The sequence below is a fragment of the Phascolarctos cinereus genome, unplaced genomic scaffold, assembly GCF_003287225.1.
Source record: "Phascolarctos cinereus isolate Bilbo 61053 unplaced genomic scaffold, phaCin_HiC Scaffold_4;HRSCAF=312, whole genome shotgun sequence".
Taxonomy (NCBI): Eukaryota; Metazoa; Chordata; class Mammalia; order Diprotodontia; family Phascolarctidae; genus Phascolarctos; species Phascolarctos cinereus.
In genome coordinates this window covers 204182589-204206033 of record NW_027555847.1, presented here as the reverse complement: position 1 = coordinate 204206033, position 23445 = coordinate 204182589, and the positions used below count along the sequence as shown (strand labels likewise).

At 38.5% G+C, this 23445-nt stretch overlaps 1 protein-coding gene across 1 annotated transcript in view; it reads right to left on the bottom strand.

Annotated features, from left to right (window-relative positions):
- SUSD1 (sushi domain containing 1) overlaps positions 1-23445 on the bottom strand; it is a 334279-nt gene that overhangs the window by 41973 nt on the left and 268861 nt on the right. The window contains exons 15-16 of the mRNA XM_078152858.1: positions 16904-17159; positions 4085-4124 (exon numbers count right to left, since the gene is read on the bottom strand). Coding sequence (XP_078008984.1) covers positions 4085-4124; positions 16904-17159 — 296 coding nt within the window. The remainder of the gene's footprint in view (positions 1-4084; positions 4125-16903; positions 17160-23445) is intronic.

The following is a 23445-nucleotide window of genomic DNA, read 5'->3' as shown; positions in this document are numbered from 1 at the left end:
AAATGTACTCAAGAAATTAAACCTCTCATGCCTCAGTTTCATCACTTGTAAAATAGAGGATTCTAGTAACTGGAATGGATAGCTATGTGGTACAGTGGATAGAGTCCCTGATCTGGAGTCAGGAAGAACTGAGTTCAAATCTGGCCTCAGACCCTTACTAGCCATGTGACCCTGGCCAAGTCACTCAGCTCTGTTTGCCCCAGTTTCCTCATCTGTAAAATAAGCTGGAGAACCACTCCAGTATCTTTCCCAAGAAAACCCCAAATGAGGTCACAAACTGAAATCACTGAACAACAACAGTAACTAGAATGCTTTCCTCACATGGTGGTTGTGAGGATTAAAAAAAAAATTCCACATAAAACATTTTGCAAACCCAAAATCAGCATTATATCTCTACATAGTCTGCTAGGTGGTGTAACAGATGGAGCAATGGACCTAGAATCAGAAAGACCTAAGTTCAAATCTTGCCTCAGACACGTCCTAGTTGTGTGACCCTGGTCAAGTCACTTAACTTCTGTCTGCCTCAGTTTCCTCAATTGTTAAATGGGGAAGATAATAGAACTTACCTCACAGGGTTGTTGAGAAGATCAAATGAGATGATATTAGAAAACATTTTGCTATGTTGTTGTTGTTCAGTCATGTGTGACTCTTTGTGACTTTATTTGGGGTTTTCTTGGCAAAGACACACTGAGTGATTTGCCATTTCCTTCTTTAACTCATTTTACAGATGACGAAACTGAGGCAAACTGATTAAGTTACTTTCCCAGGGTCACACAGCCAATAAGTGTCTGAAGCCAGATTTGAACTCATGTGTACCTGACTCCAGGTCTGATGCTCTATCTACTGTGTCACCTAGGTGCCCAATGTGCTATATAAATATTAATTAATATTATTATTAATCAATAAATGCAATATCATTATTTTTCCTTTTATTGGCCTAAGCCCTTTGTCTGTCACTCTGTTTCAGAGTGCATTAGGAACCATGAAGAAGGAAGGTTACTATATGGAGCCTGTCAAGAAGCACAGCTTTGGGAGAGAATGTGTGTCAGTAAAAATCATGAAATCTAAGCAAGGTTGGGCAATGAAGGAAAAGTATCATTTTAGAAGCATATAACAATAATACTCTTTCAGACTTACATAATGCTTTGCAGCCTCTCTAACTCTGTTCCCATAACAACCTCAGGTGGGTAGTCTGAGTAACTTGAAGCACTAGAAAGAACAAAAGCTAAACTGCTTCATAACCTAGAGATCAAACAGACCTCAAAGGCCATCTAGTCTAACCTGCTCATTTTACAGATGGGGAGAAGAAAACTATGACATAGTTATTCACCCAGCTCACTGTGTGGCTTATTACTTCTGAACTCTAGGCTTCAGTTTCCTCATCTCTAAAATGGGGATAACAACGCTAGTACTACCTATAGATATACCTTGAAGATACACAGATTACATTCCAGACTACTGAAATAAAGCAAGTATCACAATAAAGTGAGTCATGTGAATTTTTTGTTTTCCCAGTTCATATAAAAGTTATGTTTCTACTATACTGTAGTCTATGAAGTGTGCAATAGTATTACGTCTAAAAAAATGTACATACCTTAATCAAAAAATACTTTAGTGCTAAAAAATGCTAACCATCATCTAAACCTTCAGCGAGTCATGATCTTTGCTGGGGAAGGGTCTTGCCTCAACAATGATGGCTGTTGACTGATAAAGGTGGTGGTTGCTAAAGGCTGGGGTGGCTGTGACAATTTAAAATAAAACAATAAAGTTTGCTTGGCTCTTCCTTTCACTTGAACACTTCCAGGCCTTTGTAGAGTTATTAATTGATCTAATTTAAATACTGTTGTGTCTCAGGGAATAAGGAGGCCCAAGGAGAGGAAGAGAGACAGAGAATGGCCAGTCAGTGGAGCAGTGAGCACACAACATTTAGTCTTATAGGGGGCAATTCAGGATGCCCCAAAACAATTGCAATAGTAATATCAAAGCTCATTGATCACAGATTATCATAATAGATATAATAGTAATGATGAAAACATCTGAAATATTCTGAGAATTATCAAAATTTGACATAAAGACATGATATGAGCACATACTGTTGGAAAAATGGTGCCAATAGATTTGCTTGACACAGGGTTGCCACAAACCTTTGATTTGTTAAAAAAAAAATCTGTGAAATGGAATAAAACAAGGTATGCTTGGATTTCACAGGGTTGTTGTGGGGAAAGTTTTGGTAATCTTGAAAGAACTATACAAATGTAGGCTATTGCTATAATCCTCAATTTAGTATTATCAGACTGCTCTCTATTCTTTTTTTATTTTTCTGGAGGCAATCAGGGTTGAATGACTTGCCTACAGTCACACAGCTAGCAAGTGTCTGAGGCCAGATTTGAAATCAGGTCTTCCTGACTCCAGGCCTGGTGCTCTAACCACTGTGCCACTTAGCCATCCCAATCCTTACTTTGCTAAATTTCAGAGCAATTAAGGAACTTGCTGAGTCACACATCGTTAAGTGACAGAGCTACGAACTGAATCCCCATCTTTTAAATCTTTATCCACTAGCTCTTTCCTTCATCACCCAACACTTCACCATTTTCTAGCACATACTTTCCAACATTAGGCAAAGACAAAAATTCTGCCAGAATTTGGCAAAAGGGATCCATATTGACCCTGAATTTCTCCAAGCTTCTCTGATTAAATGCTGCCCTGAAGCGGGAGTCACTAAGACATTACACAAAAAAACCACTGGTCAGCAACATAGATTTAGGGCTAGAAGGGATTTTAGAGGTCATCCATGTGGTCCACCTCCCTCATTTTATAGCTGAGGAAACTGAGGCCCAGAGAGGCTAATTAACTTCATAGGTTCATAGGATTACAGAATTGTACAAGTAAATTGTAAAGCTAGCACTAGAACCCAAGTTCTCTGACTCAAAATCTGATTCTCTTCCTATTGTACCAAGCTGCCTTCCTAACAAGAGGTCAAAGAGAGAGAGGTAGACAAACAATGATAATAATAGCAACAACTAATACCTATGTAGCTCTTTAAAACTGGGGAAGCATTTGACACACACAACCTCTCTTTCCACTGAACAAGAATATGTCAGAAGCCTGTTTGGTGCCTTACATTTAAAAAAGCAGTGGGATTGTCTTCAGAAGATATTAATTTTTTAGCTTATTTCCTTTTCTTCCACCAATATTCCTGGCCAGTCCCTAGATGGGTTAAATATGTGCGGGACAGAACCAAGACAATTCCAAAGCCACATAGAATTTTGACAATAGGCCACTTTGCCATAAATAAATAAATAAACATGACAGAATGTATCATCCATTTCTTCAATAACTCAACAATTCAATGGGCATTTATTACTCACTGGCTATGTACAAGGCACTGCCCTCAGTGAATTACATGCTACTCAGTAGGGTACAAAAGGTTTACAAATAAATAAATCTGAAACATATTCCAAGTAATACACAGTAAGTTTATGAAGGAGAGAATACCAGGAAGGAAGAAGGAGAGCAGGTTTTATGCCAGAAATGGAACGGGAGCTGTGCTCTGGAGGAAATCAGGTATTCAGAGGCCAAGGTCAGGGGCGGGAGTTGGGGGGTAGTGTATACCAAGAATGTGGGAAGGAAGGAGGACTACTTGCACAAAACCTTGGAAATTTTTCTATCCAGTCTGAACTAGTTTTAAACATGCAGAAAAGCTACTACTAAGAAAAATCATACATCACAAAGACATAATGAATGCTCAGAATTACTTTCATAGGCTAAGAGATGCTATTTCACATACAAATAGAAAGTATCAAATGAAATAAAGAGACTCCCTAAAATAATCCTCCACCAATTTCATGCCTGAAGGCCAGTCTTTTCAAATAAATCATTTGGGTGTAACTAAATTTCCCAGATGAATCAGATGGTGTCCTTTGTCAACCCTTACTGTAAGTGTCTCTGTGCAAATGAATAACATGTAGCAATTAAACCGCAACTCACTGCTACAGATGGGATTCTGCCCCATTGGTAGGAGTATTAGGGGTGGGGGGAGATGGGAAGGGTGGGGAGGGGGAAATAAGGCAGCAAATGGTCTTACCTTTTACTTCGGCCCAAACTACACAGGACTGTCTTCTCACCTACAAAGGAAAATACATCAAAACAATCATTGTCCCCAGAAATCATTATCACATTGTACCTGTTACCCTGGAATTGAGAGGCATGGCAGGTTCAACCGGGGCTATACAATCCCTCAACATATGTATATGATCATGGTTACATGTACCTCCATGAAGACTTTTGCCAGGTCCATGGTACAGCAAAAATGTGTCAGACCTGGAGTCAGAGGATCTAGGTTCAAATCTTAGCATCTGATTCCTCAGGACTTATGTGACCCTGGACAAAACATTTAACCTCTTTGAAGTTTCATCAGTTGTGGCATGGGGGATGGGGTGGGGAGGCCCTGAGTGCAAATTCTGACTCTGCTACCTCCCTACTTGTGTGACTTTGGGAAAGTGACAAACTCAGCCTCAGTTGTTCACTTGTAAAATAAGTGGGTTGAATTATATGGCCTCTAAGGTCCTTCCTACCTCAAAAGTTATGAGCCTCCTATCTAGGCAACCAATTCCATAAGGCCCCACAACTACTTGCTGCCCTTCTGCCTAGCAGAAATAACAGATATCGGGCCAGTAGGTGGTGAAGTGGATAGAGCACCGGCCCTGAAGTCAGGAGGACCTGAGTTCAAATCCAGCCTTAGACCAAACACTTAACACTTACTAGCTGTGCGACCCTGGGCAAGTCACTTAACCCCAATTGCCTAAAAAAGAAAGAAAGAAATAACAGATACCACTACTAGATCTGTTTCCAAAGACGATGAGGGAAAAAGGAAATGGACCTATATGTTTTAAAAAGTTGTTAGCAGCTCTCTTTGTGGTGGAAAAGAACTGGAAATTGAGGGGATGCCTGTCAATTGGGAATGAACAAGTTGTAGTATATGATCATGATGGAATACTATTGTGCTATAAGAAATGATGAGCTCAATGATTTTAGAAAAACATGGAAAGAATTGCACGAAATAAGAGTGAAATGTGAAGAACCAATTTGAGAAGGTTGTATATAGTAACAGCAATATCGTTTTAAAAACAGCTTTGAGCAACTAAGTCATTTTGACTATTATAAGTACCCAAATTAACTACAAAGGACCTATGAAAGAAGATGCTATCTGTATCTAAAGAACTGATAAATAGAAGTATGTATAGAATGATTTTACATATATACACATAATTGTGTCTAATGGTAGTTATCTCTAGGTTGGGGGGGAGGGAAGAAAGAAAAGGAAAAGTTACATGATACATCTTTTAATATATTTAAACTGTATTACATATTTAAAAGGAATAGCAAGTTGTACCTAATTTTAAGTTTCATGCAAAAAAAGTTGCTTGTTGGTGTGGGAAAAAAAAGAAAGAAATAACAGAGCCTTAGCCAGAATTAAGAAAACTATTAGTTAAAATAGAAAACTATCAGGTCTTGAACCAGAGCTATTCCTTCTGTGCCCTCTAGCTCTATTCCCTACTCCAGTGTAATGAAGGGCTGAGGCATAGAGAAAGATGAAATGATATAAGTTTATGGTCAGGTAAAGTAATATCCCATTTTTTTTAAACCAAGGAAGTGGAACACCTGTAGATAATAGTGAGATCCAGGGTAACCATCCTTGTTCACAGTTGAGGCAGAGAGGAGAATGTCATGGGACTTGAGGAAACTCAGGACATGGGAAGGTTGAGGGAGCATCGACATGACTTTTGAAAGGAAGGAATTGGGAAAGAAAGAAGACAGTAACAGAGGTGCTGAACTCCTTGAGAAAGAAGGAAGAATGACCTGGAAGCCAGTAGATAGCCAGCACTGTGATCTGCACAGGGCAAAAATTGTTAAAGAAGGAGAAAGGAAGGAAATAAGCATTTATTAAGTGCTTACTGTGTGCCAGGCATCATGCTAAGCACTTTTACAAATACTACTTCATTTGATGCCCACAACAGCCCTGGGAGGTAAGGGCTATTATAACCCATTTTGCAGAGGAGAAAATTGAGGCAGACAGCAGTTAAGTGACTTGCCCAGGGTCACACAGTTAGTAAATGCCTGAGGCTAGATTTAAACTCAGGTCTTCCTAACTCCAGGCCCAGGGCTCTATCCACTTACAGTGCCTAACTGCCTTGGTAGAAGCTATTCTCAAGGTGGTTAGAAGGAACAGAAGTTCAGTGACTTGACCAGGGTCACACAAATGGTAAATCACCAAGGCAAGATTCAAACCCTGATCCTTTAAACCCAAATCCAAAGCTAATCATCTAATCAGAAAGTTCAGGGATCCTTATGCACAGATTAGTTGCCCTTGTTTCCATCTGAATTTGACATCACTGATCCCTCCTCAATTTACACATGAGGAAACTGAATTCTAGAGAAGTTAAGTAACTTGTTCAGAGTCAGAATGTGTGTTGTGTGTACATTTCCTAACCCTCCCCATCCATCCCTTCCCACCCCCTAAACCCGAGTGTTAACACCACTGGGTGTTAAATATGGACCTCCAGGAGTTTGCTGCCTGAAACTACTCTGACTCTGGTACGGGCTTCCCTAGCAAAGTAGCTTATGCCTCCTTCCCCAACCTGTGTCCATTCAGACTATCTGCAGGCTTCTTAAATAGTTCTAGACAGGATTAGAAGGGTTTATTAAGGTTTTCTTTGGTTTCTTTTCCATTGTTCTTTCTTTTGCCCTATAAGAACTCTATAGGAGTACTTTCAGGAGAGTTGGGCTCTTCCAAGACTTTTCACATTGCCAAATCTCCTGAGCCTATTCTTTCATCCTCATAAAGACCTCCAATCCTTGTCCCCTTCAGGACATTCTCAGGCCACTACCCTGTTCTGACTTCACTTCCTTCCCAACCTTAATCCTAGAGTTAATCAATTCCATTCTGCAGTCTTCATTCTTTAATCCCTTACACTCTTGTCCTATTATTACCCATCACTTGCTAAACCCCTGCCTTGCATTATCCTCACCATCTCACTGTGGCAAAACAACCATTTCATTCTTTCAATAGCTCACAAACCACAAAATGTATTCTAAACTTCCTCTTATCTTGTCCAGTCTCCCACACTTCCTTCTCTCTTCACCCTGTCAGCTGAGGTCCTCAGCTCTTAATTTACTGAGGAAAATTGAGTCCATTAACCATGACCTCTTATTTTTCTCCTTCTCTTCTCAAAACCCCTTAACATCAGCCCCCATTCTCCTACATTCCTCCAATCTTTAATAATGAGGTGACTTTTCTTTTCTCCAAGGCTGGGCCCTCTTACATGTGCCTTTAATTACATCCCCTTCTGTCTTCTCCTGAAGAATGATCCTTCAATCTCTCCATATCAACAGGGACCTTCATTAGATTGTGCCTTACCCCCAAACTATCATCTTATATCTCTCCTCCTCTCTCTCAGCCACACTTCTTAAAAAAGTTTTCTGTACTATTGCCCACAATTGTCACCCTCTTGCTCATTCCTCAACCCTTTGCAATCGGGCTTCCAATCTTATCACTCAGGTGAAACTATTCTTTCCACTGATCCAAAACTCTCTTAATTGACAAATCTGATGGTCTTTTTTTTTTTAGTCCTTAGCCTTCTTGACCTCTCTGCTGCATATTGCATTCTTCCTGGGTTTCATACTACTTTCTCCTATTTTTCTTCCTGACTGCCTAACCATTTCATTTCCTTTTTTGGTTCATCATCTATATCATGCTCCCTAACTTTGGAAGTTCCACAAGGTTCTGTCCTTGGCCCTCTTCTCTTGATGACCTCATCAATTCCCTTTAGTTCAATTATCATTTCATGTAGATACTTACCAGAACTATACATCCAGCCCCAAAGTCTCACTAGAATTTTAGTTTCACAACACCAATTATCGTCCCAGAAACATCTTAAACTTAACATGTCCAAAGAACTAAAAAATGTTCCCCTGCCCCACTTTCAAAATGCCCACTGTTCTTCCAAACTTCCCTATTCTGTGGAAAGTACCACCATTCTTCTAGTCTCTCAGGTTCATAACTTCAGTATCATATTCATCTCCTCACTCTCCTTCATCTCTCATATCCAATCAATTGCCAAATCTTGCTCTTTCCATCTCTACAATATCTCTCAAACCTGACCCCTTTTCTCTTCTCACTGCCTTAGTTCAAGTTTTTATCTCTCACCTACACTATTCCAATAACCTCATAATTGGCCTCCTTACCACAAATCTGCCTATTCCAGTGGTTTCCCTTAAGTCCAGACCCTACTCAGTAAACTCCAGTGGCTCTCTATTGCTGCTGAAATAAAATATAAATATCTCTTTTAAAGCTCATCACACTCTGCCCCCAAAACTACCTTTCCAGGATCATTGTACATCACTTCCCTTCTTACATTCTGCAATCCAGCCAGACTGACTTTTTCTCTGTTCCTTATATACAGCTCTTCATCTCTGATCACCATGCCTTTGTACTGTACAGCCAGCCCATGTTTGGAGTACATTCTCTCCTCATATTTGTTTCAAGACCCAGCTCAGGCAGCTTCTTTTATAAGATGCCTTCTCTAATCCACTCTCCTTCCCAACTGGTGTTGCCCTTGTATTTAATTTCCATGTATTTATTTTGCACTTGCTCTTCATATATTTATATGTGCACTTGTTTTTAATTGTATTTAATTTGCATGTATTTATTTTGCATTTCTTATATACTTATATACGTACTTGTTAACTCCTCTGTTAGAATGTAAGCTCTTTGAGGGCAGGGATTGTTTCATTCTTTGTATTTGTATCTCCATGCCTACCCACTGCCTCATACATAACAAGTACTTAAAAATGCCTGTTTGATTAATGAGTGTTTTATCAATTGATACCACCAATGATTGCAATGGTTTTTTTGTTAATATGATCAATTACGCTTATTGTTTTCCTAATATTGAGCCAACCCTGTATTCCTACTATAAAGCCAACATGGTTAAAGTGAATAATTTTTTCAATATGTTTCTGAATCCTCATTGTTAATATTTTATTCAACATTTTTGCATACTTATTGCATATATATGCATTAGAGATATATCTACAGTCTCCTTTCTCTGCTTTATCCCCATCTAGTTCAGGTATCAGAACCAAATTTATCTAATAAAAAGAGTCTGGTAGAATGCTTTATCTATTTTTTGCAAACTATATAACTATTAGAGCTAATTATTCTTTGAATATTTGACAAAATTAACTCATAAATCCATATGGGACTATAATCTTTTCCTTTGTGTGTTTATGGTTTGTCAATTTCTTTTTCTAAGGCTGGGTTGTTTAAATTTTCTATTTTCATTCTCTTAACCTAGATATTTTATATTTACTAAATACTCATCTAATTCATTTAAGATAATAATTTTGCTGACATATAATTAGACAAAATAGTTTCTAATAATTTCTACTACTTTTTGGTTATGAATTCTCCTTTTAAATCTTTGATTTTGTTTATGTGGCTTTATTTTTAAAAAATCATATTAACTAAGGATTTTTTCTGTATTATTAGTCTTTTCAAACAACCACCCCCTAGTTTATTTATCGACTCAATGGGTTTTTGTTTGTTTGTTTTCAGCTTCATTTATCTATTCTTTGATTATCTATATTTCAATGTTTGTGTTATTTTGAATTTTTTTAAACTGTAACTCCCAAAGCATTTTAAAAATCTCATCCTATAATTACCTTTGCACTTTAGCCATTGGAATATTAAGGCACATGTGAATGAACTTGGTTTGGAATATCTCATTAAGTCCTTCATAGAACTCTATTTTTTTTTATTCTTTGCAACAGATGGCACATAAGATTTGATTAGCTGCATGGGGGCTTGTTTTCTTGTTTCAGAAACACATTACCCAGGGGAAGATGAGAGGAGGGGAAGAAAAAAGATTGAAGAGGCACTGGACCCCAAAGCACAGACAGTGAATACACTGTGTACAATATCACCAGAATCATACTTGAAGCATTTCCAGTTTGGAAGAACCTGCAAGAGCTCATGTTTTGCTAGAATAACCTTTGAGAAATAAGGGTGGTGTAGAAGGACTTTTGTGGGGGACTGAGCAATATCATGTGTATGTGTGTGCGCGCACACCCACACTCACACACACACACACACACACACACACACAAAACTATATTTTAATAGGTAGGAAATGTTAATGTGCAATAGACTGGGTAGATGAAGGTTACAATCAATACTCAATTAGAAAAAGAGATAAAGATGAGGATCTAAGATTTACAACCCATCCTGTCTTAAGAATTCAGAAAAACAGGAAATGGTTGAAAGTTAAGGCAATGACTCTATCATAATTTCTCAGACATATTTGACTAAATTTGCTCTTTGCAGACCCAAACAGCCCCAAAATGGCCTTGCACTGGCAAATTCCTGATCTCTTTGACAAGTAGTGAAACAAGGAAGTCAAGGGTAGCACCATTTTGAATATTCACTCTTTGAAAAACACTACAGAGAAAGTTAAAAGATGATGTAACATTTTGCCTCACAAAAGAGTGAAAAGAAGTGAGGGGAAAATGAGTCTGCTAAGGACTTTATGTAAGACCAGGCTAAGCCAGAGCATCACAAAAGAAGGGACTGATGACAATCTGTAAGCCCTTTGATCCCATTCATATAAAGACACATGTACAAATAAATATAACACAAAGTTCACCCAAGTGACTCAGTGGATAGAGCACTGAGCCTGTAGTCCGGAAAACCTGAGTTCAGATCCTACCTCAGATACATTAGCTGTGTGACCCTGGGCAAGTCACTAGATCTGTTTGCCTCAGTTTCCTCAACTGTACAATGGAAATAATAATAGCACCTGCTACAAAGAGTTGTTGTGAAGAACAAATGAGGTAATATTTGGGAAGCACTTAGCACAGTGCCTGGCACATAGTGAGTGCCATGTGAATGTCTATTCCCTTTCCTTTCCTTCCAAAAAGGAGGTACAAAGTGATAATGGTAAGATTTCTAAGGAAAAAAGGGATCATTAGCAGCTGGGATGATTCTGGACCTCAGAGGCTTTGAGGGATTTCTACAAGTAGAGATGGGATAGGAAAATGAGCTGTGGGGATGAATGAGATCATGGAGGAAGATAAGAGAGAGGGCTAAGAAAATATCTAGGTAGATAGAATACTGGGCAGCTAAGTGGGACAGTGGATAGAATGCCAGCCGCGGAGACAGGAAGACTTATCATCTCAAGTTCAAATCTAGCCCCAGAAACTTACTAGCTGTGTGATCCTGGGCAAGTCATTTAACCCTGCTTGCCTCAGTTTTCTCATCTATAAAATGAGCTGGACAGGAAATGGCAAACTACTCCAGTATCTCTGCTAAGAAAACCCCAAATGAGGTCATGAAGAGTCAGACACAACTGAAAGGAATGAACAGACAGAATATTTATTAAGCATTTTCTGCCAAGTACAGGTGGGGTAGGAGTAAAGAGGACACAAACAAATACAAGTAAAGATAGTCCCTACTCACAAGGAGCTTATATTTTAATTGGAAGCGGGGGAAAGAGATAACACAGAACGAAGAGCTGAAATAGTTGGAGGGAAAGGGTACCCCCATAAGGGCATGGAAGTTGTTGAAGAGTATGAGAAGGCTAGGGAGTCGAGTTAAGAAGGGAGTGAAGCATGGCTGGAGTCCCTCCTGAAATAGTGGACTGGCCCGGTAGCCAATTATCAGGAGAGAGGGTCAAAGATAGAACATCAGGGAACATTTGAAGTTCTGAGGCAGAAAGAAGGGGAGTCCATAAGGTGTACATAGAATGTGCAGTCACGGTGATAAGAAGAGAAAGATGATAGTGCAGCATCGTGGAGGATAAGGGACAAGAATATTTCTGGAAGGAGGAGGAGGTGGTTGGCAATGTCAGTTATGACTGAAGCAGAATAACATGAGCAGAACGCAGGTCACTGAATTTAGCAGTTAGAAGGGGAGGAGGAGACACGAGTTAATGATACAGGAAACATTCTGATGGGGGGCGGGGAGAAGCAGAGCTGCCAGTCAGCTAAGATTTCATAATAGAAGTCAGTTGCTTCTCACTGGTGCATCATGTTATGGCCAGATTTTTTTAGTTTTGATTTTCAGTAATCTTAGAGTTATGAGAACTCATGTTACAGGACATTATGAGTTCAGTACTCTCAGTGAAGTAAGAGTCATTTCTTAAGAATCAAGGGGTAATTTGGTATAATGGAGAAGGGGGAGGGATGAGTGCTTAAAGAATATGTGAGAAAGACTCCACAGCATTTCACAATCATTTTTTCATATTCATCTCAACTTAGTCGCTGACTTTTAATTTATCTAATTTTTCTTGAAGCTCCAGACACTTACATATGTGTCTCTACATGACCATCTTTAGTGTCCATCCTAAATGCTGTGAATCTGACCTATCTGATAAATAAGTTCCTGGCACTGAATTTTGTCTGAAATGATTGACTTATACTAAACCAATGTTTCTCTTGTACAAAATCTCATGATCCCACACTCTGGATATTTCTTTCTCTTCTGGGTTCTTGCTTATTATTTTAACCAGAGAGGAAGGAATTACCTTTGATTTTCCCAGTTTTCTGGCTTCTGTTTCTAAAAAATATCATAATCATGTTCTCTACAAAAATAAGCCAAGAAAAGCAAATGTCTTCTTTTTTTTTTAATCCAAAGAACAGTAGCCAGAACCTACTGCAACCTTTCTTTTGAAATGAGGAGATGAAAACCCAGGAAGTTTAAACAACTTCCCCAGTCTCACAGCTCAGACTGATAGGGGAAATTTCACACAGAATGGCAACTATGAGATCACAAAAGCATTTAGGGAAGAGTCTATTAGATCTTTTGTCTTGGAATTCATTTAAAGTATGACGAATTCTTTATTTATATAACAAGGGACCTTGCCTTCTCTCTTCCTCATCAGCATGCATTTGAATTTTCTATTTCCTGTCAGCTTACTGTATGGTGACAAAAAGCCTTTTAAATTTGCCCACGAGCCAGAACTGAACATGCATATAAAAGACTAAACAGATGAAAACTTGCTCTCCTCCCTGGTGGCAAGTGAAGTAAGAACTGCTTGCTATAGGCCTCCATGTGGAAGGAGAGAAAGTAGCAACAAAAACAGCAGCTGCTTCATCTCCCCACCCAGGAGCCTGTCTCTCTCACCATGTTAAATGAATTAATATCAGAGACTGAATGGATACAGTTAGGACCTTAGGAGCTTCAAAAGGTTGATAGAACCACCAGAGGTCTAACAACCAGAATTGCTGCCAGATTCTTCTGGTAAACACAGTAAGCCAAAAGGAAACAAAGAGTCCTTTGCATCACATTTCCAGAAAGAAACTTACCAAGCCTCCATGTTGCCAAATGCAGCAGAGATTAATGAACATGTTCTAAGGACTGACACCTCATTGGCCAGGTCTACTCTTTGGCCTGTTGGTTGTAAGATGGTTTCAGAATGGTTCTGCCTGGTGTGAAAGGATGAAACAACTGATATTTGGTGGGCCCTTACAGATCAGCCACCAGGATATCTCTAAGGTCTGAACAAAAATTTAGATCTACTCTACGTCTGGAATGGGCAGAAGAAAGAAAATCACACATTCACCAAGCATTTCTTCCTCCTCATTGCCCTTTCCCAGATTTCAAGAAGACAGGAATTATCAGGTCTTCTACCTGAGTGGAGGGTGTAGTGAAGCCCCACTCTTATCTCATGAGCTTTTTATTTGTCATTGTGGGTAGATGATAAAGTTGCCGCCCATTGCACCCAAGTTCCCCACCTAATGGCCTTGGGATCATTGGAACAAAGGAGCCTATGTTTATAGCTAGAAGAGACTTCAAGCCCAATCCCATCATTTTTACAGATGAGAAAGATAAGGGCGTTAAGTGTCATACAGCTAGTAAATGTTCAAGATGAGATTTGAACCCAGATCTTCAGATCCTCAATACCCTCTGACCTTCTGGTTGGAAGGCTTGGAAGGCAGAGCAAAGAACTTCTCCCAAAGCCTCCATTTAAACAGGGCTCACAAACCAGCAAACTCTTTATTTCCTACTAGCTACACTCCTTGGGCTGGACTCCATTACTTCTCCTTCACCCCCACTTTTTAGCTTTCTTTTGTGGGTTGCCATTAGATTGGAAGCCTCCTGAGGACAGAGCAATTTATTCTTTTTTTGTCTTTTTGTATCCCCAGAACTTTAACACAGTGCTTGACATATAGTAGGCACTTAATAAATGCTTACTTTCTGTTTGATTCCAGACACTAAATTCAGTGCCCTATCCACTGGTGATGCCATGTATACTTACTCTTCCATGTACTTATCTGTGTACATGCTATATCCTTGAAGGCAAGTCTATTTTGGTTTTGCATTGTACTTTGAACAAAGTAGACATTTTTAGTAAATACTAGATATGTTGAATTGTTGAACTTCAGAGTTGGATTCTGGGACCTCAGTAATTATTTAATCTGGTTTAATCTGATACTTTCCTCCTTTCCCCTCATTTTTCAGCTTAAAGCTTTCTTAAATTAGATCATCTAAGTTCCAAACTCTCTTCTTAGTGCTTCCTATACTACATCCCTTGCCAGGCACCCAACATTCCTGTATATGAAGCAATGGTTCAGAAAACCACGCTACATCCTGTTCTCCTGACATCTTCATATCAAATTGCTCACTTCTCAGATTTAACCTCTCTTCTAAATGACTTACATTCCTTTGGCATTACTGATGAAAATATCACTTATGCCCTCAACTCTTTAAGTTTTCTGCTCAACTTTAAAACCCTGGTGGTCTGGGGTCTGGAAGCAGGAGCCCAGCTCCCTTTTACAAATTCAAATCTTGGCTAATTCACATCCCACTTCTCTGATGGTACCAGGCAAAAGGCATTTCTGAACATGATATTATAATCAATGGCCACCAAATTTCCTAGGGAGGTAGCATGGTGCCATATAAAGAGCATGGGACCTGGAGCCAGAGAACCTAAGTTGGAATTTTGGCTCTGTTACTTACTACCTGTATGACCTTGGGTAATTTAAGTAGCCTCTGTTAGTCGAGTCACTTTTAACTCTAAATCTAAGACCCCAGTACATGCCTGACAATGACATTGCCCAGTCAGGATCCTATAACAGATGACTCCACTTGACTCTTCATTCCCAGGGTAAGCAGTGAAGTTGACCACAGAGTCATCATGATAAGAATTATCTCCATACTGAACCTAACCCATAAAGAGACGGTGAACAGAAACGTTCAGCATTGTGTTCTTGTCTTCTTATGGCTTTCTGGGTACGGAACTTGGGTCCTCTAGAGTGACAACTTTACCCACAATATCATATGAAAAGCTCATGGGATAAGAGAAATGCTTCATTATACCCTCTACTTATTGGTACATTGGATAAGGTGGAACAGCTAGGTGGGTAGGACAACTGGGTAGAACAGAGGATAGAGTGCTGGGCCGAGAGTCAGGAAGACTCATCTTCCTGAGCTCTGACATTTACTAGCTGTGTGATCCCTGAGAAGTCACTTCACCCTATTTGCCTCAGTTTCCTCATCTATACAACAAGCTAGAGAAGGAAAAGGAAAATCACTCCAGTATCTTTGCCAAGAAAACCCCAAATGGGGTCATGAAGAATTGGACACGACTGAAAAACAGGTGAACAAAAACGACATTGAAACCTTTTTAGTCTATACTGTTAGTCTATCTGTTCTTCTTCTGACCTTCTTTTAGTCTGATAGGAAGACAAGTGACCAGAGAAGGCAGAAAAGGAAGAGGAAAATGGAGACAGTTGTGAGTACTAAACATAACAGCTGTCCGGCGCTTTCTGCTCTCCCTTCTCTCCTTGTTCAAAATACGTTCGTGAGAGTAGACTACAGTATGGACAAGAGGAAGATGAGAGACCCAGTAACTACAAAATTGTGAGGGCAAGGAAGCATTTACATGGCTTTCCTTTTTGGACTGCCTCAATAAAGATGAATCAAGATGGAATTGGGGTGTTGAAAGAACACTTTCATCAGGGAGAGAAGAGAACCTCTTTAGGGCAGGGTCTTCACAAAGAACCCTATGAGCTCTCCTGGATAATGAAAAGTGAAATCTCAATTATCATTACAGCTCCTAGGAATTTCAAAGAACATTGGAATAAATATCAGAAGACCTGCATCCAAGCTTTGGCTACACCACAAAACAGTCATGTGGCCTGGGGCAAATTACTTAACTTCCCTTCACTTCAGTTTCCTTAACTACAAAAATTAAGAGATTATTAATAGATGAATTCTAAAACTTCTAAGATTCCCACAGTAGAGAAAATGTGAAGGTACATATCAAAGTCATATGAAACTGGCAAATTACTTTTTTAAGAATCTAGAGCTTTAATAAAATGACTAAAATAGTCATAACTTTTAACCAAGAAATTCCACTGCTAGGCATATACCCCAAAGAGGTCAAACAAAGGCCACATATATCACAAAATATTTTTAGTAGCACTTTTTGTAGTAGCAAAGAACTAGAAATGAAGAGCATGCCCATAAATTGGTGAATGGCTAATGTAAATGGAAAGTGTAAACAGAAAGAAAAACTTAAGCAAAATTGTATACTATAATAATGATTAAACATCCTTCAAGAAGATATGAAAAAAAATGTACCTCCCTCCCTTCTTTGAAGAAGTGGTTGACTATGGGTATGGAACATTGTGTACACTGTCAGATTCAGTTAAAATGTTGGTTAATTTTACAAAACTGCTTGTTATAAAAGATAGCTTGCTGGGTAGAGGTGAGGGCTATGTTCAGAAAACAAAGGTGATGTAAAAACAAAAGTTTAACCATTTCCTCAATGTCCCCCAAAATCTCAAAGAATTTAGATTTCCCAGGAATAAAATTCATAATTTTTGAGGACTCTGAATGTACCTGATTCCATTCACTGGTGATTCGCAATATGACAAGGTAATCATTTCTTGGTTTCAAGGGTGCATTGTAAAACTTCCCATAGTACAGTCTATCTCCAAGACAGATGTCTCGGGCATCAGGTATGTCTTTGGCCAGGATTTCTGCAGCCACATATCCCTTGGTACTTGAGCCATTGCTAAAGAAAGTGGTATCTTGTATAGAATCACAAGGAAAATTGCTTCGGAGAGCCAAGGGTAGCACCAATACTTGATATGAACTAGAATTAAACAGAAAAGTACACATCAGATCAAAGACCCATCTGGTATTACTAGACCAAACATATTTCTGGGACTCAGAAAATCTAGGCATTATTTCTGAAAATAGTGCAAAATATTCCTACCAGACTGTAAATGGAGATCAGAGTCAATTCTGATCTCAAATACTAGGAGAGTTTTATGAACTTGTCCATGTATTTTTATACAAAAAGTTGCATTTTTGCACTCGTATCATCCAACATGAACCTCCTTCACAGTTATTAATCTGCTCTGCAGATGCCAACAACACTAAAATAATGAAATAAAAATACTGGCCTTCAAAAATGTCCTTTGTGTTCTAAAGTTGATTTGATTAATATGTTTCATGTGGTCAGAGAGAAAAGCCCTATTGTAAAAATGGACAGTGTAATCACACCTATCAGATTGGCTAACACGACAAAACAGGAAAATCATAAATGTTGGAGAAGATGTGGGGAAATTGGAATACTAATACATTGTTGGTGGAGTTGTGAGCTGATCCAACCATTCTGGAGAATAATTTGGAACTATGCCCAAAGGGCAACCAAATTATGCATACCCTTTGATCCAGCAGTACCACTACTAGATCTGTATCCCAAGAGATCATAAAAAAGGGAAAAGGACATACATGTACAAAAATATTTATAGCAGCTCTTTTTGTAGTGGCCAAGAATTGGAAATTGAGGAGATGCCCATCAACTGAGGAGTGGTTGAACAAGTTGTAGTATGTGAATGTAATGAAATACTATTTTTCCATAAGAAATAATGAGCAGGCAGATTTCAGAAAAACCTGGAAAGACTTGCATGAACTGATGCTGAGTAAAGTGAGCAGAACCAGGAAAACATTGTACATGGTAACAGGGACATTGTGCAATGACCAACTTTGACAGACTTAGCTTTTCTCAGCAACGCAATGATCTAAGACAATTCCAAAAGACTCATGATGGAAAATGCTATCCACATCCAGAGAAAGAACTATGGAGTCTGAATGTAGATTGAAGCATCCTATTTTCTCTCCCTCTTTTCTTTCTCATGGTTTTTCCCTTTTGTTCTCCTTCTTCTTTCACAAATAACTAATGTGGAAATATGTTTCATATGATTGTACATATCTAGCCTACATCAGATTGCATGCCATCTTGGGGAGGGGGAGTAGAAATTTTAGAACTCCAAATCTTATAAAAGTGAATATTGAAATATAAAAATTAATTAATTAATTAATTAAAAAAATCACACACACACACAAAATAAAACAAAGGATGGTGTAGCTACTTGAAGATAAGCAATGATAGGAACTGGAGAAGGAATAGACCTTAGAGAACATCAATTCAATCTCCTCATTTTACAAATGAAGAAACTGAGGCCCAAAGAAGTTAAGTGACTTGTTGAAGATCATATAGCACAAATGGGATTCATATCCAAATTTTATGATATCAAATTAATGCTCTTTATTCTGTATTGCATTTGAGAAGGGCAACTAATTGCTAAATTCTTCAAAAAGAAACTGGTCAATTATCTCAAAAGAGAGCTCAGTATGATCACTTAATGAGAGGCAGAATGTTATAGGGAATACAGGCCTGGCCTTAGAGTCAGAAAGCTTTAGGTTCAAGTCTTCCCTCTGACTTTGTGACTCTATAACCCAAGCAACTTTCCAAGAGGAGTTTCCATATCCAGAATTTCTCCCACTTCTGGAAACACAGTTCTTTCTCTGGGGATGGATAGCATTTTTCATCATGTCCTTCAGAGTTGTCTTGGATTCCTGTATTGCTCAGCATAGCTAAGTGATTCACAGCTGATCATCTTACAATTTGTACACAGTACATTTCACTTTACATCAGCTCATGTAAGTCCAGATTTTTCTGAGTGCATCCTGCTCATCATTTCTTACAGCACAATAATATTCCATCATTCAGCCCCAATCAATGGGCATTCCCTCAACTTCCTATTTTTTGCCAGCAGACAAGAGCTGCTATAAATATTTTTGTACACATAGATCCTTTTCCTTTTTTTTTTTTTGTTATCCCTTTTGGGATACAGACCTAGTAGTGGTATTGCTAGGTCAAAGGGTATGCATGATTTTATAGCCCTTTGGGCATAGTTCTAAATTGCGCTATAGAGTGGTTGAATCAGTTCACAACTCCAACTACAATGCATTAATGTCTCATTTTTCCCACATTCCCTTCAACATTGATCATTTTCCTTTTCTGTCCTATCAGCCAATCTAACAGGTTATGAGTTAACTCAAAATTGTTTCAATTTGCATTTCTCCAATCAGTAGTGAGTTTAGCATTTTTTTTTTACATGGCTATAGATAGCTTTGATTACTTCATCTGAAACCTGATCATCTCTTTTGATCATTTATCAATTTGAGGAATGGCTCTAAGTTTTATAAATTTGACTTAGTTCTCTATATGTTTGAAAAATGAGGACTTTATCAGAGAAACTTGCTTCAAATTTTTTTTCACAGTTACTATTGCTAATTGTATTTCCCTCTATCCTATTTCTCCCTACGCTGTTTATTCTATTCTCTCTCTCCTTTCACCGTGTCTCTCCTCAAAAGTGTTTTGATTCTGACTACCCACTCCCCTAATTTGTCCTCCCTTCATCACTTCCTCCCCTTTTCTTATCTCCTTCCTCTCCTACTTTCCTATAGGGTAAGACAGATTTCTATACCCAATTAAGTATGCACGTTGTTTCCTCTTTGAGCCAATTCTTATGAAAGTAAGGTTCACTCACTTTCCCTCATCTCCCCCATAACTGTAAAAGCTTTTTATTCTTCTTTTATGTGATATAATTTATCCCATTCTACCTCTCTTTCCCTTTCTCCCAGGGCGTTCCTTTCTCACCCCCTTTTTTTTTAGATATCATTCTTTCATATTCAACTCACACCTGTGCCTTCTGTCTATACACATTTTTTCTAATTGCCCTAATAATGAGAAAGTTCTCATGAGTTACAAGTATCATCCTCCCATGTAGGAATATTAACAGTTTAACCGTATTAAGTCCCTTATGATTTCCTTTTCCTGTTTACCTTTTCATGCTTCTCTTGAGTCTTGTATTTGAAAGGCAAATTTTCTATTCAGCTCTGGTCTTTTCATCAAAAATGCTTGAAAGTCCTCTATTTCATTGAATATCCATTTTCCCCCTGAAGGATTATACTCAGTTTTGCTAGGTAGGTGAATCTTGGTTGTAATTCTACCTCCTTTGCCCTCCAGAACATCACATTCCAAGCTCCAATTCTCAAACGTAGAAGCTGTTAAATCTTATGTTATCCTGACTGTGTCTCCACAACACTTGAATTATTTCTTTCTGATTGCTTGCAGCATTTTCTCCTTAACCTGGGAACTCTGCCATTCCTGGCAGTTTCCATTTGGCAATCTCTTTCAGGAGGTAATGGGTAGATTCTTTCAATTCCTATTTTATCCTCTGGTTCTAGGGCAGTTTTCCTTGATAATTTCTTGCCATTTTTTTTTTCCGGCTGGGCAATGGAGTTAAGTGACTTGCCCAGGGTCACACAGCTAGTGTTATGTGTCTGAGGCTGGATTTGAACCCAGGTCCTCCTGAATACAGGGCTGGTGCTCTATCCACTGTGCCACGTAGCTGCCCGATAATTTCTTAAAAGATGTCTAGGCTCTTTTTTTTTTTAACCATGGCTTTCAGGTAGTCCAGTAATTTTAAAATTATCTCTCCGGGATCTATTTTCCAGGTCAGTTGTTTTTTCCAATGAGATATTTTATACTGTCTTCTATTTTCATTCTTTTGGTTTTGTTTTATTATTTCTTGATTTCTCATAGTCATTAGCTTCCATTTGCCTGATTCTAATTTTTAAAGAATTCTTTTCTTCAGTGAGTTTTTGTACCTCCTTTTCCATTTGGCCAACTCTACTTTTTAAGGAGTTCTTCTCTTCAGTGAATCTTTGTGCCTCTTCTTCCATTTGGCCAATTCTGCTTTTCAAACCATTCTTCTCCTCACTGGCTTTTTCGTACCTTTTTTTTTCTTCAAAAAACCATTTGGCCTACTCTGTTTTTTAAGGTGTTATTTTCTTCAGTATTTTTTTCTGCATCTCCTTTACCAAGCTGTTGACTCATTTTTCATTGTTTTCTTGCATTGCTCTTATTTCTCTTCCCAATTTTTCCTCTACCTCTCTTACTTGACTTTCAAAATCCTTTTTGAGTTCTTCCATAGCCTGAGACCAATTCACATTTTTCTTGGAGGCTTTGACTTTGTTATCTTCTTCTGAGTGTGTATTTTGATCTTCCTTGTCACCATAGTAATTTTCTATGGTGAGAATTTTTTTCTGTTGTTTGCTCATTTTCCAGGCTATTTCTTGACTTTTAACTTTTTGCACACTGTCCCAAGCTTCAGGAGTTTTGTGTAGCTGTTTTCTGAGATAGTTCTAGGGACCTGTAAGTTTTCATTTCTTCCAAGGTGTTATGATCTAAGGAGAGATGTGTTTGCTACTCTCCTATGTTTATGTGCCCTGGTGTGTGAGTGAACACAAGCATTCTTTTCTGCCCTGAAACTGTGACAAGTGTCACTTCTCCACTGTAGTCACAAGATCTGCCATGCTAGTATTCTTCCTCACCCTAGGACTGCCACCCAGCACTGTGACCCAGATCTGAGTATGGGCAAAGCAACAGAGTCCTGCCTCAGTGTTAGCAAAAAGACCCCTATAATCTCCTTCTGACCAGTTCTTCTAATGCCTTACCCTCTGTGGCCTGAGAGCTCCAGAAGCAGCAGCTGCCACTGTTGATTCAGTGGCTCCCAAGGCCTGCCCTTGGTTTGCTGGGACTGGGGCTGTGGTGTCAGAGCCTGCACTGGACTGTGCTCCACTCTCCCCGCAGTGTGACAGACCTTTTCTGCCAACCTTCTAAGTTGTCTGTCTAGAAAATTATTTCCTGTCCTTTAGTGGGTTCTGCCACTCTAGGAATTGTTTTATGGCATTATTTAAAGGTTTTCAGAGATGCTTTGTGGAGAACTCAGGGAAGTCCCTGCCTTTTCTCCACTATCTTGGCTCCACCTCCCCCAATTCTTTTCAAAGGAAAGAGTAGGAATGGGGACAATGTAAACCCAGATGACATCCTCTTTAATGGGAAAAAATCTAGAAAGGTAAAATGTCATATTTATATAATTCATATGATTTATGGGACAGAACAATTCCTGCTTTAATTGTAGACATTACAAAATTTCTTGTAGTTTACACAGTAGAGATGAGTACAATTCCAGGTTGTATAAAGGATAGAAAACTGGGATTTGGAGTCAGGAAAACCCTGCCTCATATACCGACCATATGACTCTAGGCTTCAGTTTCCTTATCTGTAAAAGCTATGTTTTTTCCAGTAGCAAAATGTAAAATGTAAAATGAGACTGAAGTAGATCAGTGGTGTCAAACTTACTTTAAAAAAAAACAGCCCTATGTTGGCTTAGAAAATTCCAAATTAACATCATATATGTTATGCTGTATTTTTATTTAAATATTTAAACATTTTTCTCAATTATATTTTCATCTGGTTCTGGCCCCACAGGAGTTTGAAAGGCCTCTTATACAGCAGCATACAGGTGATGAGTGTGACAACTCTGGACAATTCTAAATCTATGATTCAATCCTGCCTCTGACAGACTTACTCTCTTTACAACCCTGGGCAAGTCACTTTATTTCCCTGATAGCATCTGTGCTTCCTTTCATGACAAAATCCATGATTCCATGATTCTCTGATTCCACACAATGTTCCTATGTATCATCCCATGCCTTCTTTCTTACTGTCAATGTCATGAGAATTATCACATAGGACAGTGGTTCTCAAACTCTGTGGCTTCAGGATGCTTTTACACTTTTAAAAATTATTGAGGACCCCCAAAAAACTTTTGTTATAGAGATTAGATTTATTGATATTTGTTATGTTAGAAATGAAAACTGATAGATTTTTAAAATATTTGTTAATTCATTTCAAAATAATAACAAACCCATTTAATGTTAACATACTATATTTTATGAAAAATAGCTATATTTTACAAAATAATTACTGATTAGAGTAGCATTGTCATATATTCCCACAAATCTCTTTAATGTCTAGCTTAATAGAAGACAATTGAATTCTCCTGTATGCTACTACATTCATTCTGTTGTAATATATTGTTTTGGTTGAAGTCTATGAAAAAAATATGGCCTCAGATATGTAGTTGAAAAAGGGAGGGGTATTTTAATAAATTCAAAAAGCTTTGTATTAATATGAAAATAGTTTTGACCTCAGGAGGCACCTAGATAGTTCAGTG